This window comes from Calypte anna, chromosome 14 (genome assembly GCF_003957555.1).
Source record: "Calypte anna isolate BGI_N300 chromosome 14, bCalAnn1_v1.p, whole genome shotgun sequence".
Classification (NCBI taxonomy): domain Eukaryota; kingdom Metazoa; phylum Chordata; class Aves; order Apodiformes; family Trochilidae; genus Calypte; species Calypte anna.
In genome coordinates, this window is record NC_044260.1 from 6,914,846 (window position 1) to 6,932,256 (window position 17,411).

Below are 17,411 nucleotides of genomic sequence, written 5' to 3' on the forward strand. Positions count from 1 at the left end.
CCTATAGAAAATAAATGTTTTTTACATACTTGCAGTAATTCAGCAGGCAATATGCTAATAGCTTAGGTTCTTTCCAATTTGTCGCAGCCATATTCTCCTTACGGTGTCTCTCCTGAAAAGCTTCACTCACCCATACACGTTTCAGCTGATTCACCAAGGAATGTTGATTTGCCAACCAACATTCATCATTCTTAACAATAATACTTATGATCTGTCAAAAGGCAAAACAAGATAAATGCAGAGTCAACATGCAGCAGATCTGTCTGAAGAAACAACATAAAAGCATTTCTTTAAATCAATTAAGGGTTCTAAAATGTTTAGAGAATGTCAGAAACTATTTCAGTTGAATTTTTAAAGGAATTTCTCTTATAAAAAAATAGTTTACGTTGCCATGTTTTTCTCCTGCATCTTACTTGATTAAATAAAAAGTAGAGCTCATTTCAGTCTCTCTTCCCTTCCTAGATTGACTCTGACTACAAAAACTTTACATATTTGCAAGCATTTTTCACCAACCTTTAAAACATACACACACTTGAAAGTCTCTGTATAACTGGCCTGTAACTAAAGAGGTTTTAACTATCTTCTGCAGAGACAAACAAGAATAAATGAATACCTTAATAGCCTGAAACTGAAGATCAAGACGCATTGTGGTAGTGCTTGGAGAACCAGGTCTAACAGCTGCTTGGGTACCAACAGGTAACAGCAGAGTGATGAATCTGTTAGGATTAGCTGCCAGTACATCTCGTAGAGGTTTGGCATCTTTATGTTTCAAGAAACTCTGAGGAAGAAATCATTTTAATAATAATCTTTAAGAGAAAAAAATATCAAAAGGCTATATCATACTTCAGCTTTTATATTACTCACTAAAGTTGTAGAGGTTACATTTAACATATATAAAAATAACCACTACAACTTCAGTAACAATTTTACATAGTCTGGAAAGGATTAAAATCAACATCTCAGGACAAACAAGAGACAGAATAGGTACCCTACAGGCAGAGTATGACCGTGATTAGGGAAAATATTAAAAATTTTTCATTCATCAGATTTGTGAAGATGAGGGGTTTTTCCTACTCTCCTTCCCACACAGCTTACCATAAACATTCTGCTCCATTGTGGATCATTTAAAGTGGCTTCCATCATGAACAGCTCCACAGTCTGCGACGGATGACGTGTCAAAAATTTTATCAGTGGTTCCCTGAATGGACTGCCAGCCTGAAAGATTCAAAAAGCTTAAATTAAAAACACAAAATAAAGAGTATTTCTGCAAATTTACCAAAATAAAGAGTATTTCTACTAATCTACCAATTCTGAGAAAAGCATATTTGACTGGGCATTTAGGCAGCCACAAAATATTCAGAACTTCAATGGTGAGAATTTATTGACAGTTTCAAAACTTCACTTTTAAGAGTCTAAGAGAAATATTAATACCTCCTAAAAGTCTTGAAGAGCATATTTATTTGTTAAATCAAATGTTCCCACAACATATTTAGATTATAATTACTGTATATTAATGTTTAAAAGTACTATAAGCAAAAAATATCAGTTAAAAAAACAGTTGATTTCCACTTTTACCTCAATTAACATTGCTCGTTCTGTTTTCATAACAACTTCCAGGAGGGGTTTAACCAATGTCTGAGGGGCAGCTGGGATCAGATGGAATAAATTTATAATTGCTGAACAAATCTTCATTTCCTACAGGTAAAAAGAAACACAAATTAGTATTGCTAATTAGATACATAAAAACACTATCACATATCCTTTCCTCTCTTTAATAGCAGAGCCAGCAACTAAATGTAAAGGGTTAATGTATATACAGCATCTACTTACCATGATGTATACAGAAAACTGTTCTTGCAGAAGTCTACCCTTTCTCCCTTATAATATCATGGTTTAATTTTAATTTCTTTGTACCTGTAGTGGTGGTTTACATGTATGAGCTAAACACTGAGTAATGATAATGCTGATGGGGGAGTTATGGACTGATCACTGCACTGGCAGAGTGGTTCATGCATCAAAAATCCAGACCTTCCTTTCTAACCAGTTTCATGTATACTCCCCACAACCCTGCATCAGACATGATGAGAAAGACAGGCAGCTTCTCACAGCACTGTTCAATGGATCTTGCAAACAGCTGGTTACTTCAAAGAAAAGTCAGCTCTGTTTTTCCACTAGGTATTGAATTCTTCTTAAGTCCAAAATAATTCTGTGGTTTTCATTGTGTAATTTAAATGGGTACTATACTTCAGTTTGTTGGAGTGTGGGTTGTCTTCAGTAAGAAAAGTGAATGGAAAAACACAAACCATCCATCCCCATCATTTCTCTAAAGCAAATTTCTGATGTGCAGTAACCAAAAGAGCATTACATTAACCAAAACGCATTACATTTCCTCAGCTGCATTTAAGCACAAAGTATTTGGCCCCACTCCTTTAACATGATCCTCCTAAACAGACCTTCAAAAGACTACTTAGGACTAAGAACACATATAAAACCTTATGCCTTCACAGAAGCTAAAAATCCTGCTTTTCCTATTACAAACATGCTTTACATCCTTAACAGCAATGTTACCAAAACAACCCTGCCACAGAAAACAGAAGACAATTCACAGCACTGCACTCAAAGGCACAGTGCACTCTGCCCAGAACACAGTAATAACACTAACAGATCACAGTTTAAGAGAAAGAAAATAAAATAAAAATCAAAATCACAACAACAAAGAACTTCCTGGTCCTGAGTTTCTCACCTCTACCCCTTCCATGGCAGGTTGAACCAAAACAGAAGTCACAGAATGAAAAGAAAAAGCCCACAGAAACATCAAATAAATGAACAAATCAGTAAATGCTATTATTTAAGTTGCAGTCAGAAACTGACTTTCATAGGGTTATTTTCCCATCTCAAACTGAAAGAATGAAGACAATGAGAATCTCCCATGCGGTGAATTGCTCTCCTAAGAATTAGGATGAAAAGCATCCTTTTTTTTTCTTGCACATTGTTCAAACATAGCTTTTCAAATATTTGTATTGAATAAAATATATTAGAGATTACTAAGTAAGGGGAACAAAAATTTAACACCTTCAGTGACAAATTTGTCCAGAATGAATAATGAAATCACTTTCAGTACTTCAACTACAAAACTATAAAGTCCTTCTAATAGGCTACAGTCCAGAATTTCCACAGTGATGTCCCTGTTCATGAGGACAGCCAGAGGCAAACCCTCTATTCAAAACTTGTTTTTCCAATTACCAGACATGACCTAAAACCCTTTCCCTTTCCTTAGGGAAGCAGAGAATAGAAGGAGTTTAAATCAAAAATTTTATTCATTGGGACAACAAATTAGATCTTAATCACTACTTAACATGTTACACTTTAATTTGTTCATTTATCTGAACAGCCAAGTTCAGGAATACAGTAGGACTGCCAAAGTTAATTAGGTGAACAAAGAGCTCAGTTATTTTAGCAGCAATAGTTGTTAATATGCAATATTTATAACTGAGGTATCAGAAGTTTTTAGTTTGTCTAGAATCATTTAAATATGTAAATTCATTTCACAGATATTTGGACTGCCCCATTAAGTAACCTGACTAACTGCTTCCTGCACTATGAGGGAGAATTGCATCACAACATCAGCACCTTCATAATGTGCTGCTGGAAAAAGATGAAAACTCTTTAGGTCAAAGAAGTCACTGTAACAGTGCTGTGTCCTGTTTCAGCTAGCAAACACAAGGCTTTTCCTCACCAGCTCCATTGTCCCTTGTGTGTTTATCATCTTCTAGATGTAACCACTCTCACTCAGACTGAATGCTGCAACTCCTCCAACAACAGTCCCTAACATTGCCTTCAAGTTAATATCTCAGATTTTGGAATCTCACTATGATCAAGAAGAAATTAGAGTAAGAGAAAGGCCAACTACAGTAACTCTAACCACCAGTTTCACCATCCTAGTTTTTTACACATCTAGAATTTACAATTATTGCAACAGCACAATGTACATACAAATGTAAGTACAAAGACTGCCATAGCAATTGTATAGAGACCTCAATGTCTGTTCTAAAGTTTTAATTTTTAAGAAAACTTGACAGCAACAGCTGGAGGAGTTGAGTAGTTTCAATTAGTTTTTCAGTCATACAATTCTATTTTAAAATGCTTCCACAGATTTCTCTCCTCCCTTAAGATGTGACACTATATTTATTTATAAAGTGTCTGATGTACACCTTGCCCTCAACATAAGGAGGTTACACACCAATACAAAAGAAAAAAAAACAGGTTTAGAAACTAAACACACAGAAACTACATAGAAAACATCAACAGAAAACATTAAAAGCAGAAGAATTCACATTTAAGTGTGATTTAGGGACAACTAAATACTGTTCTAGAGGTGCCAGATTGCAGTTTGGAAGACTATTGTGATAAAAAAGATCCTCACGATATCTGTAATCATCAAGTGTGAGGAAAAGTGAATCCCAAAAGAAGAATAGGAAGATTTTACAACTACTTGAACATGAATAAATTGTGTTTAACTAAAAAATGTACAGGTTTTAAGTTTAAACATAAGAAACAAATTCTTTTCAGTTAGAGAACATCTAGGTCAAAAAGAAAGCAATCACTGCATTCACATTTAAAAGCTTTCTTTGCAGTGACAGGAGAGAGTAATGAAAAGCCATTAAGCCACTGCCATGTTTTGAAGGAAATATAAAGCCAAGCTAATTTCATTCTAATTTGAAAAACAAAGATTAATAAAATTCCCACCAATTTTTTCCTAGTTGAAATAACAAATCTCAACACTTAATATAAATTATTAATTAAAATTATGAAAATTCTGGTAACCTATATTACACTAAAATAGGAATTTCCTTCAGTGCTGTATTGCTAAGCACACACTGTGTTGTCATTATGCTCTGTAATTTTCCATTTATAAGAAAACTGATCAGCTGGCAAATAATGAACTCATTTTTCATAACTTATATGTTAAATTAACTGGGATTATATTATTATTAGTAGTAGTATTATTATTATGTATAATTTTCAAAATACTATGTTATGAAGATCAAACATATTAGTGAAAAAAGGATTATGCTGCTAAGCTCATCAGCCATTCCAATAAAGAACAGATTTCTAAGCAGAAAATCCTGAGGAAAAAAAAAAATTGAAATCCACGATCTGTTCCCACAACAACCTGTATAGAATAGGCTGGAAAGTAACTGTTATCAGCAGATAAGAAGCTCCTCTTACCACGCTTTGTAACAAACATTCGATAGGTTCATTATCTTGCAACAAAACAGGGTGTAATCTGTTGTGGCAACATTCACAGCTGAATGAGTTTTTTAATTCCAAAACATTAATACTATTTATTTCTTATCTTCTCACATTAAAGCATTCATTTACTTACATTTCCATCACTCCGTTGTCCACCTTTGTGAGTAATAACAACAACTTCCATCCATTTACGCAGGTGTTGCTAGAAAGAAAGAACAATTAGTATTATTATTCTAATTATACTGTTCCATTATAGCAAGTGACAGCCTGTGCTACGAGAACAGAAGGAACAGAGGCAGGAATTATTGTTTGAAGAAAACAAAGGGAAAAGGAGTACCCATTCTTATTGCTTCAGTTGAAGAGTTTACTGTAGCCAAAAGTCCTCTCCAGAAAAAAGGAGTTATAGGAGTGCCATTAAAAGGCACCAAAATCTGAAGTCTGGTGGGCTTACACTTGTTTAATTATTTGCCTTATATGCATATATTCTCAATATTTAAATATCCAAATTTAAAGGATTTAAATTTAAAGGCTAAAGGGCAAATAATTCAGGTATACATTTTTAAAACTGTACATAAGAAGGGCAATACCTTCTGCCATTTTCTGTATCAAGAACACCAAAACAGACATACCCCACTAGGAAGGAAAACATGTTTTCAATGGTTTTGTTAGTAATTATGCTGCTAGCACCTTGCTTAAAGAAAAATTTGTCCAAGCAGATCTTAGCATAACTAGGTATGTCTGCACTAGAAAACAATATCTCTTAACATTTCACTTTAGTTGTTTTTTAGAAATTAACTCATTTTAAAGATTGTTTTTCTATTAATTGTGAAACAAAAATCTTTTACTTCCTATATGTATATACATGTCAAGTGTCATAATTTGTTCTCTGATTTTTCAACACCACCAATATTAACTAAAAGAACTTCTTCTGGAAGAGCAAAAGAAAACTTAAATTGACATACCATCATTTGATCACAGAATTTATCATTAAAAGAGTTTGGGAAAAGTCTAGTGACAGATGTCAGACGATTCACAACATTCAGTGTCAGACTTCGATAGTCTCCCAACATCATAAGTAATGGTCTCATGTGTGTGTGAATTTGATCAACTTCTATGGTAGCTCCTTCCAAGAACTGCAAGAGAATAGAGTATTAAGATACAGATGCAGAGAGGAGTGACTTTTGTACAAGTATCTTTCTTAAAATAAATTCTGCTGACTTGATTTTTCTTCTTTTATTTTGTACTTTCAGATCACAACAGCCTAAACAGTATTTATTACTGGAAATATATTACTAACAAGATGGATTTGTGAACCACTTAAGTATTTCTGACACACTGTAAGGTATTCCATGAAACAATCAAGTAGGAGATCTTAATTACAGATGGAATGAAAAACTACCTCAATTATAAATTCAGTATACAACTATGCACAAACTGCTTAGACACTGCTTTAGTAAGAGCTGCCTGTGAATCTGGCTGAAAGCAACAGAACAAATTTCTGTGTATAATCTGCATACATCCTGAATAATGTAAAAGGTCAAGAGAACCCAGCTGCAAGTAGACAGAATATTTCCTGTCATAACCAAACACCCTGTGGGCACAGATATATCACAGGAAAAAAGACTAGAAAAATTCTATACCAAATGCATAGGTCAGGAGTACCCTTACTTGCTCCCTTTTACCTCTCAATCCAACCACATTGCTAATAAGCCATAAATAACAAGTACATTCCCTTTGAAGACCAGTGTGACATGAAAAGATATCTGACCTCTAATCAGTCAATGGCCTAAAAAAAATGTAAGCCATCAGTATAACTACAGTTATAGTCCTGTTACAAGCCAATCTACACATCACTACCATGTAACTATTTTGATTATAATTTCAAAAATATAGAATTGTATTAAAATCCTGCTGAAGCAGAATTAAGCATATCTACTGGGCAACAAATCATGATGAGATAATATCCTTTTCCCTGTCCTTCCAGCTTTTTTACACTATAACTTAGCATCTAGAGAACAGATAGTGTAGTGTAGCACCATGTAAGGATATTATTTCTGACCTTGTTCACTGAAGACATAGTCCTGTCCCCCTGAAGGAAACTGTCAAACTGTGATGCAGAGTTTAACTTTGCTGCATTGCTTACTTTTTCAAAACCAGGTCTAGGGTCCCTACCTATTTTTCTAGGAACAAAGAAACCCAAGAAAATCTTTTACAGTAAAACCAGGAATGCACATTGATAAAACTGCTGGGATGGACTCAACCTGTTAATTTAGAAAAGAAGATAACCACACAAACAGAAAGACTGAAAGACTGGACAGACAGAAACACTTACCATGTTCCTTGTCCAAGAGCTTACAGTACTTAATTTCAAGGGCTAGGTAACCCAAAAAAACCTGCATCTGACAGAAACTTAATTATATTGGTGTCACTAACAAAAACTTAACAGAATCGCTATTATTTTCTGTAGAGACCTTACCCAGGAAGCTTTGTAACAAGAAAGTAAAGCAGAAAGAATTATAGCTTCAAAAGCAACAATATTTTACTACACCAACCTTTCTCATGCATGCTTCTCCTGCCTCCTGCAGTTCATTATTTGTTGAATTAAGTGCCTTGAAAAGTGCAGCAATGATTTTCTCTCTGGACTGAGGCAAGTAATTGCAAGCAGCTAGAGCATCTGTAAATATCAAAGTAAATGTGTTCTCTTTGTTAAGCCAGTTTCACAAGAGAGGAAAAAACACTTCCAATTCTACATTTCTTCTCTTCAAATTTCTTTTTATTTGGTCTTAAATTAGAGACAGCTAAAACTTAACATGCTTTGCCAAAAGCAACAAACATCATGAAATAGTAAAAGAAAGGAAATTCTATTAACAGTGTTCTGAAGTGTTCCTAATGCTATACAACATAATTAATCTAAAATATTCTAGGTTCATTTCAGAAATTAAACCTGAATCATTAAGGAAGCAACAATACTTTCCTATTATTCTCCATTAAAGTGTGACCTCTAGAGAGCAGTCATCAGCCTTCTGCTGATCTTGGTTCCCTGCTGATCTTGGGAAGACGACTGCCCATTGCTCCAAAGTATACTTCTCTACATCAAATTTTGCTTTGGAAGCTTTACTTACTTAAGGCTGCAATCCGAAGAGGTACAAGTGATGGAAGACTCTTGTAACAAGGTAGTTTCATTAAGGAACCATCTTCAGCCTCACACAAATTCAGTAACTACAGAAAAAAGAAACAATGATTCTAGTAAAGCGCTGCAAATCACAATTGAAATTACTTTATCAGTTACCTTCTGAGTCTTGTTTATTCAAAGAGCCAAGTTTATGCAAAGCCATTAATCTATCTCCAAATGTCACCAACACTCAAAAATTCTACTCAAAGGTGTAAGTTCCCATGAAGAGCAGTGATTAGCTAGAGGTAAGAGAGCCCATTAGCACTGCCATCAGTGAAAAGTCAGGCAAAAATTAGCCCTTTTGCATGTTGTTGGCCAATACCTAGCTGCTCTATTTGTAAACAGGTTGCTCATACACTAAAAGAATAGGTTTGCAGAAAAGCTTGCCTCCTGAATGGCAGTAAAAGTACTGAAAATATTGAGAAAAGGAGTAAGAGAACAGAAGGAGATTTCTAGAGAAGAAATGTACTGAAAATGTCTTCAGTAATTCAGTCAGTCATAGTAACTGCCCAGAAAGACAATGCTTTTCTGAACAGCTCTCCTCTTTGCAGGTATTTTCAATATATGTCTGTGGTTTGTGTTGGAAAACAGTGAACAAGTAGAAACAAAGTTATGAAATTTAACAACAACCAGGTTGCACTGATACCCAAGAATGCTGTTAAGATTCAGACCTTCACAGTACCAATGTATCACTCTCACCTTTACAGACATTTTTTGATCTACAGCACTTTGGGTTTGTCTTAAAGATAAAACTGAGGATTCTCCATTTTAACAAGGGAAGTTCTAACACGATCACTACATTGAAGTATGAGTATGCCAGAAGAAAGTACCTCTGTGTAGAAAACCTTGTGTTCCACAACATTTAGATCCATGGTGAACAACCGGGGTTGCAGGGTCGTGCAAAATGTATTTCCCTCCATCAGGCCAATCTGGGCATTTGCAGGTTGATGCCTAAGTAAATGCTTTTTAGGAGGAACCATGTCTTGGAGGACCTACATAATGTAATTTAGATTACTGAATTAGAAGCCTGTTCAAATGACCCCAAGCTTTGTTCAAATGAGCCCACAACCTAGCCACTAAGAAGACATCATTAGTCAAGGCTCCATTTACTACTGTGGTTCTAAATGTATCTTTTTAGAAATCACTAAACAAGAATAAATGTTTTTCTCTGAACTAATTTAATTCACAGCCAGTTAATGAAACCACCCAGTATTTATAATTATTACATATTTTCTGTGAACAGATCTATGATATTTAGTAACCTCACATAATGTTATAAACAAAGGCAGTGGTATAAATAACCATTTCAAAGGCTCAAGAAACATGCATATTTTAAGCTCCTTAAACAACAGAATTATAAAACCATTACTGTATCTTTTGCCTACTGCATCCACTTCTCAGGTAGCAACTAGGGAACTCCTTTGTATATTCCCAAACTACAATAACAACATCTATAATTTCATATGTTGTGGTGGCCTTCTGTACATTTATTCGTCTTTCAAGAGAAAAACGTTCTAGCAGCTTTAAAAGTTATTCAAACCAACTTTGATATTCCTAGTCTCTCTCTAGATAGGAAAAAGTTGCAATGTAACTCATATTTATTGAGCAACAGAACACTGAGGTTCAAAGTGCAGCACCTATCAGACCTAGCCTATGTCTGATTGTGGTAGGAAAACAGCCCATAATTACAGGAAGTAAACTGAATTGTAGACACTATAAACACAGGCTAAGCAGTAGGGCACAGCTTGTATTAATCTCTGCAGTACTCCAGCCACAGAGTATTTTAGAGCAAAGAAACCTAGCAAATCACAGATACACACTGTCAACACTTTAAGAGCTTAGTTTGCAGAAAAGCACTTTGCAAATCCAAACTAGTAAACAGCTTCAAACTCACTTGGACTTAGAGTATTTCTCCTTACCTCTTTATGTGGCTCCATAATCACTGTGACACTTTTTCCAGTGACTTGAGCAAGTACCTGCAACGAATGCATGGCCTGTTTTCTCACAGTAGAGTTTGGAGATGTTACTTCTCGAACAAGGTCATGTGTTACATGATGAAAAGACTTTTCCTGTGCTACTAGGATTTCTTCTGTTTTTTCTTCATCTTTTAAAGGAGTTGCACATCTAATCAAAAGCTGTTCTAATGTGGTCTTCGCCATAGCAACTGCTCCATTGGAAACCTAAGGTATCACAGATTATTTGTACTAACTTAAGTACAGAACACAGATCATAAATCTACACACTAAATCTTCAATGAACAACATTCAATTTTGATTCTAGAAGCAGCTAAAAAAAAAACAAAAAAAAAACCACCAAAACTGTGGTTTCTTATACAAGTGACAGTGAATCTATTGCTCCTTCACTGATCTGAATGAAACCTCTACATTTCTACTCAGTAAGAAGCAAGTGTAATTCAAAAAACTGTGGCAAAGTTATGTTGAGAGAAAAAAAACCCCAAACTCATTCATAACTTCAATTCTTCATTTAAATTATATTACTAAAATTCACTCGTAACTATCACAGATAAAATACATTCTGAAGTTAAGTAAAATCAGGATCAGCAAGAGTTTAATCTGTGGGAATTTAAGAATAGAAGTTTGCTTTCCCCATACTATTCAATATAATTAATTAGTTAATTACCTCTCCAGTTAGATCCATCATAACAAAGAGAAGTGCCTTCAGGAAAGTCTGCTGGTTCTGGAGGACCCAAATTAGTGGTAGTCGTTCCATAAGAAATTTAATTGACACAACACCTCCTAGTTTAGCATACCAAGCTTGTTCATAACAGCAAGCACATAAACGTTCCACAATGTATGAGAACAAGGGAAGCTGACAAGCCTGGAAACAAAGAAATGTATCAGTTTGTTTTTCCAGCTCACTAGAAGCCTCCAAAATTTTAAAAGTAAAATTGCATTGGCTGAAACGAGACCATTTAAATATATTTTAAAAATACATATATTACCCTTTCCTTGGAACCCAAGATAATGCTTGCAACATCAAATATCACTGCTAGAGCCACTTCTCCTATTTTGCAGAGTTCTTTCTCCTCATATGCCATGCAGATTGCTATGGCATCAATAAGCACCAAGGGATCCATGCCTTTTGACCCATTTTCTTCACTATGAAACATTGCTGTACTAGGCTGGCTTCCAACCTGATAGCACTGCAGCAAAAAAGGACCTGCAATTTGTATTAGGGAAGAGAAGAGAGAGAGGGAAAAAACTAAAACAATGGATATTTAAATATGAATAGTCTTTCAATTAGATTTTGCTACTCCTCTGACTAGCTAATAGCAAAACCAGTAAGCACTGTGTCTATTTGCATATAAATGGATTGTAAGGGATTCTTCACTCTTAGCAGAAAAAGATTACATCTTCTTGAAATTTTTCTTCTGTGAACTAGACTGCAAGAAGATTTAATTAAAATGAAGGATCATAAAAATTCAAGTTAAATTAACGTGAGAACAATGGTATGCTTACACCTTGTCTTTTCCTCCCAATTACTTGGCATACTGTACACCCCTGACAAAAATTTTACTCCATAGATGCAAGACACCACAGTGCTCTGAATGTCTATTTAGTTCTTCTCATGGCCCTTCAAAACCACAAGTGGAAACAACCCAATTAAAGACCACCTGCAAATATAACTGCATATCAAGTTACACAGATGCTCAAGAAATATGAAATGTTCCAAGCAGCAATAATGTCTTTGGCTGTATCATTTCCAAAGTATTATCACGTGATTGTTTCCTAAAACTTGCTTAATAATTTTGCTCTGCTCAAAAGAATTAAAACATAATTAAGCCATCAAATGAAAACCAACCTATCTACCCAGAAGCAGCAGCAATATCATCACTTTCTCTAAACAGATTACTGTTAGAAAAAGTATAAACTCCTCCACCCCTCTCATGGCCATTCACATGATCTCTGTTACACTTTACTTACCACACTGCTGAGCCACTGCCACCATCGTGTAGTGGCGGATCAAGCTGGCTACAAAAGGCAGAGCACTGGGCCTCAGATCTTTGATGACTGCTGACATGAATGCCCCTGTCAATGCCTGTTCAAAAGTCTTACGAGCTGGAGTATCCTGAGCTTTGTATCTGTGTGAAATAATCACACTGGGGATGGACTTCTCTGTAAAGCTGAAAAACAAAACTAAGTTCATTATAATCCTAAACTGCAGCACTGAGAGTGCAATCATGAGCACATCCAGTACTTGATTTAAAGCTTGCTCTTGATACCTAATTCCTCCTCCACTGCCCATGGTCCCCTTGTTTTTATAGAGTTAAACCAGTTCACTCAGTCCATATTAATTTTTTCAGCCACTGGTCTCAAACATGATGGATAGCTCAATTTCTTCAGGAACATTTAAAGCCAGTGGTTCAGAAGAAGCCCATGTATATTACAAATAATAGGTACACAGGCATCGTACTGCAATTCAATTACAGAATGTTATTTTCAATATTTTGACATTTTTCCCCTTTTTCAAATGACATTTGATTTGAATCTTGAACGGCTGAAACATTATTTATCAAATCACTGCCCAACAAAACCTATTCCTTGTGAAGTTGTATTTATGTCAAGTCTAACCCGTCCAAATTGGAAAAACTACTATAATCTTTAGCTACATTTAATACACTGCAAAACTCAAAGTAACAGCATAATTTGTAGGCATAGATGTCCAAGTTGTCTAAAAGCATTAAACTGATTTAGAATTGTAATAATTGATATTCAAAGATACAAAAACATTCAATAAAAAGCCTCCACATTAACACAAACTGGGCTACATGTGTGACTATGCCATAGTTCAGTCACCAAATCAAACTGAATTTTGTGTCTCTTTTAACTTCAGTAAAAACTTAGATGTACATACAAAATGCCATAATCTAAGTTCATAGTTAAAATACAATCATCAGAATAATCCAACTATTTAAACATATTAAACTAAATCTGACTTCTAAAAAGTCTGATCATATGTCATTGATCAGACACTGGAGTGTGATTAGGGGAGCAAAAAAAGTATGAAACATTAACACATTATTGGAATTAAATAACATGCTGACAAAAATCTTCTTACTGCAACGTCCTGCACTGATTTATAAGGATAAAACAGTAGGCCAAAAACCCATGAAGAATACATTGCCTAGACTAACCATTTACTCTAGGTTATTCTAAAGACACAATAAATTTTACATACACATTTATGCTTAAAGAATTGTCATACTTGGGATGTGCAAGAAGTTGGTACAATGCATGTTTATTATCATCCAGGCTCATCATAGCTACTAAGAAACACTTGATTACTTCCCATGCTTGTCTCCGATAATAGGGTTCTGTGTTGGCACTCTTCAGACAGTCCAGAGCAGTCTCAATTGCCTACAATACAGAAAAGATAGTAACAAAACACTTCATGTTCTTCATATTTACAATAAGGTGCTTACTTAAGGGACCAATATATTTAATACATACAAAAAGTAGCTTTAAAACTATGTACAATTTTGATGGCCTAGATTAAGAAATGCAAAGAATGCCCATGACAGCAGACTTAAAAATATTGTTATATCTGTTATGCTTTTAAAAATGCAAAGTTTCATGGCAGATACATGAAATATGATCATGTACCTAATATTTACTAACAGGGTCAGAAAGCATTTGAAGTCATGGGTAAAGTATAACTTTGATCTCCTTCTGCCCCCTCAAGAATATTTTTCTCTCCTCTTCAGCAGTAACTGCTGTTCCTAATCCCTGTACACTGTAATTATAAAATGTGTTCATGAACATATATAAATGGTAACGAAATTGTTCTATATTACAAATTCCTTTGCTGTATTTTCCATGAAAATCAAGAGCTATATCATACATGATGAAATGGCCTTGTAAGCAACTTCTAATCATTGTTTCCTTAATGGAAATAGTACTCTTCCTTTGCAAGAGGATTCAATACATTTGAGATTATTCAAACAATCTCTTAAAATATGAAAGCAATGAAAAGGGGTTGAACAGCATTTTAAAATCTGTTACATTTAGGTGTTGTATTGGAGGAGATGTATAACAATTTCAAGGGAAAATAAAGAATAAGTTGGCAAACTTCTACTAATTTTTGCATGTCAAAATGAAGCAACAAGTTAGTGTAGGTCTACCTGCTTCATATGATGACTGTTACCTAATCACTACACAGCAAATAAAATAAAAAGTTCTTTGCAGTGACTTCTGAAAGAACTTTAAGTATTTTTCCTGCCAAGTCTGGCAGGAAACAAATTACTTGAAACAAACAACAACAATGAAAACAAACATAAGTGGGTTTGATTCTGTTTCTTTATCACAACATAAATGGATTAGAAATCTTTGTCTAGGTGGAGGGGCATACAATAAAAAATAAAGTAAGTATGCATTCAATCCTAAACCTATTTTCAGCTATACAAATCTTACAGTGTTAGATATTCATTAACCCATATCTGGAGCTTGCAGACATAACCCATATTTTATCAATGTTTCATAAGCTAACAAGCTCCCAAATAAATTTGTAACAAAAGAAAACTGAGTAAGATGATTTCTCAGCACAGAAAATAATATAAGCCCTTACCTTTTCCATTGGGAGTTGAATGGATGCTTTACAGTCTGAAAATTCAATTGTAATGCTGGGTCCTTGGATTTCTGTGACTACATATTGTAGTTTCTGGGATTCCTTTAACATCTTCCTGTTACTTCCACCAAATTTACCAAGTACACGATAAGCCACATGAGAAATGCTGTCTGCAGGGTTGCGCAGTGTACGCCACAAAGCCTGTCGTTGTTTTAAGTGTTACATGGTCAGATCAGGCTCACTGCAAACATTTTCAAATTTTAATGTAAAAAAAACCTTGAGGAAAACACTTATTCTTGTATCTGTGTATCTGCTCTTGAATAACTTCTAGAAAATACTTACCTAGATCGAATAAAACCAGTCCCAGCTCCCACCAGTTTAAATGCTTTATAACAAGGCTGTCTTAAGTGTAGGATGTATTAGATTATCATGGTCAGCTACAAAATTTTTGCCACACTGAAGTGTAATCACATGTTTATAGCCAATATTAGATGAACATTATGAATATAAAAATAAAAACAAAGCAGGCCAATAAAGGCTGAAGTGAATTTAACTCAAAGAGCTAGTTTTGAAACACAAAAAGCAAACACAGTAATTAGTAAAGGATAAATCATATGCAAGTACTGTAGTAGAGGAAATAACCAAATTTAAAACACTGTTCCACATTTCAGCCTCGTCATCCTCACTGCATATCTAGGACTTCATATAGCTGCAATCCTGATATGCTGATAAGCTTTTCTTGGTTTGCTTTCTAAAAAAGTAAATTTTAACCATTTTCTGTAGCAGTGCATCTTAGCAGTACACACATAGTAACGCTGTTGCTATTGAGTTGCAAGTCTTAACTTTACCACCTTAAAAGAGGGTACGGAAGAAATTAATTCCGATTTAAATTTTTCAGTTCCTCAGCTTAACAGCTTACATACAAAACAGACTGGTATGATTCTCACAACAGATTTTTCAGGTTTTTATAAGTAAAGGTTCACAGAAATGTCTAATAATATTTAATGAATTGATGACCTCTTGTGGTCTAACAGGAAACAACATGTTTACCTGCATCAGCTCAGCTCGGACTGGCTGAATGTGATCGTACAGGAAGTCTGGCTGCAAATTATCCACACACAATTCCAGAGTCCTTAAGCCTTGGCTAACCAGGGTCTGAGATCCATTGAGCGCCGACACCAAGGGATCCATCAGCATTGGCAAATAAGGCAGCAGTGAACTCAAACGAACTGGCACAGTGAGGCAGAGCTCTACAAACAAGTCTTTCATGTGTTGTTTATGAAGGCCACTTTGCAACATATTAAGTCCTGAAAAATCAATAAAAAGTTGTACACTCAAAGGAAAAAGGTTTTACTGTAAAAAACTGGTATGTCCGAAATTCAGACTAACCTGGCATTTTTAAAACCTGTAAATCTCATAGCTCTGTTAAAAACTATTTACAAAATATGATGCTACACATAATTATAACTTATACCTAAGGATTTTATGCAGCAAATACTTTTGTAGGTACATGTATCTACAAAAAAATATTATCTATGCATATTCTAAAATTTAATACTAGACTCAATAAAGTAGCATTTTAATACAGTGGATGAAAACCACAAATATTATTTGACTCAGAACAAATTTTAAAAAAAAAATATTTACAATCCTGAAAAGAAACATTAAATGAGTTCAAGTACATTTACTGTCTCGTACAGAGTAAACACATTTCTCAACTCATTTTTTTCCCCATCGAGATTTCATATATTTCATAAACCTAGCGTGCACTTCTACATATAATGATTTATAGGTAATGTACATATTTTCCAGCTATAATAAAAACGACTCCTACAGCTGCAGAAGGAAACCACAGGATTTCAAACTCCTGGAAATATGCTCATACTAGCTTGTCCTCAGGTTTAAGTAGCTCTTCATACATCTTTACTCATCCTCAGCATCTCTGGACTACAGTCTTTCCAAGCACAAATGCTCTGTTATTTAAACTGATTGTCATTTCTGTGTCTTTGTACAAACTCACATCACTTGCATTTATATTTACCATGCACTTGCAGGTGCACACACACACCCTCAACTGCAGAACTAGAGCTTCTCTGTGGTGCTCTTCCCACAACACCAGTGACAGCAATATTGCTTCTCCTGTTACTCTTATCCCTCAGCACTTAATGCTGTCATCAACAGCAAAAAAAGAATGAAAAACAAACAAACAAACAAAAAAACCCACACAAACAGCCCCACAATGTAAAACACGGGAAAAAAAAAAGCAGCAGAAATTGTGAAGCAGCCAAAACTATGGAGCCTGAAGCAGCTGATAATAACTAAAAATAAGCCACATTCAAGATATTTAATCAACTGCTAAGCTCAAAATCAGAAGCTACTTATCAGAGACAGGGTTTTAGTT

The 17,411-nt window shown here is 34.9% G+C and overlaps 1 protein-coding gene across 1 annotated transcript in view; it reads right to left on the minus strand.

Moving 5' to 3' along the window:
• The window catches only part of TRRAP (transformation/transcription domain associated protein), an 85,661-nt gene that overhangs the window by 52,303 nt on the left and 15,947 nt on the right, over positions 1 to 17,411 (minus strand). The window contains 16 exon segments of the mRNA XM_030459744.1: positions 30 to 211; positions 614 to 778; positions 1,096 to 1,215; positions 1,576 to 1,695; positions 5,387 to 5,455; positions 6,216 to 6,386; positions 7,806 to 7,927; positions 8,376 to 8,472; positions 9,256 to 9,417; positions 10,345 to 10,605; positions 11,066 to 11,263; positions 11,388 to 11,605; positions 12,370 to 12,569; positions 13,652 to 13,803; positions 15,011 to 15,211; positions 16,061 to 16,317. Coding sequence (XP_030315604.1) covers positions 30 to 211; positions 614 to 778; positions 1,096 to 1,215; positions 1,576 to 1,695; positions 5,387 to 5,455; positions 6,216 to 6,386; positions 7,806 to 7,927; positions 8,376 to 8,472; positions 9,256 to 9,417; positions 10,345 to 10,605; positions 11,066 to 11,263; positions 11,388 to 11,605; positions 12,370 to 12,569; positions 13,652 to 13,803; positions 15,011 to 15,211; positions 16,061 to 16,317 — 2,695 coding nt within the window.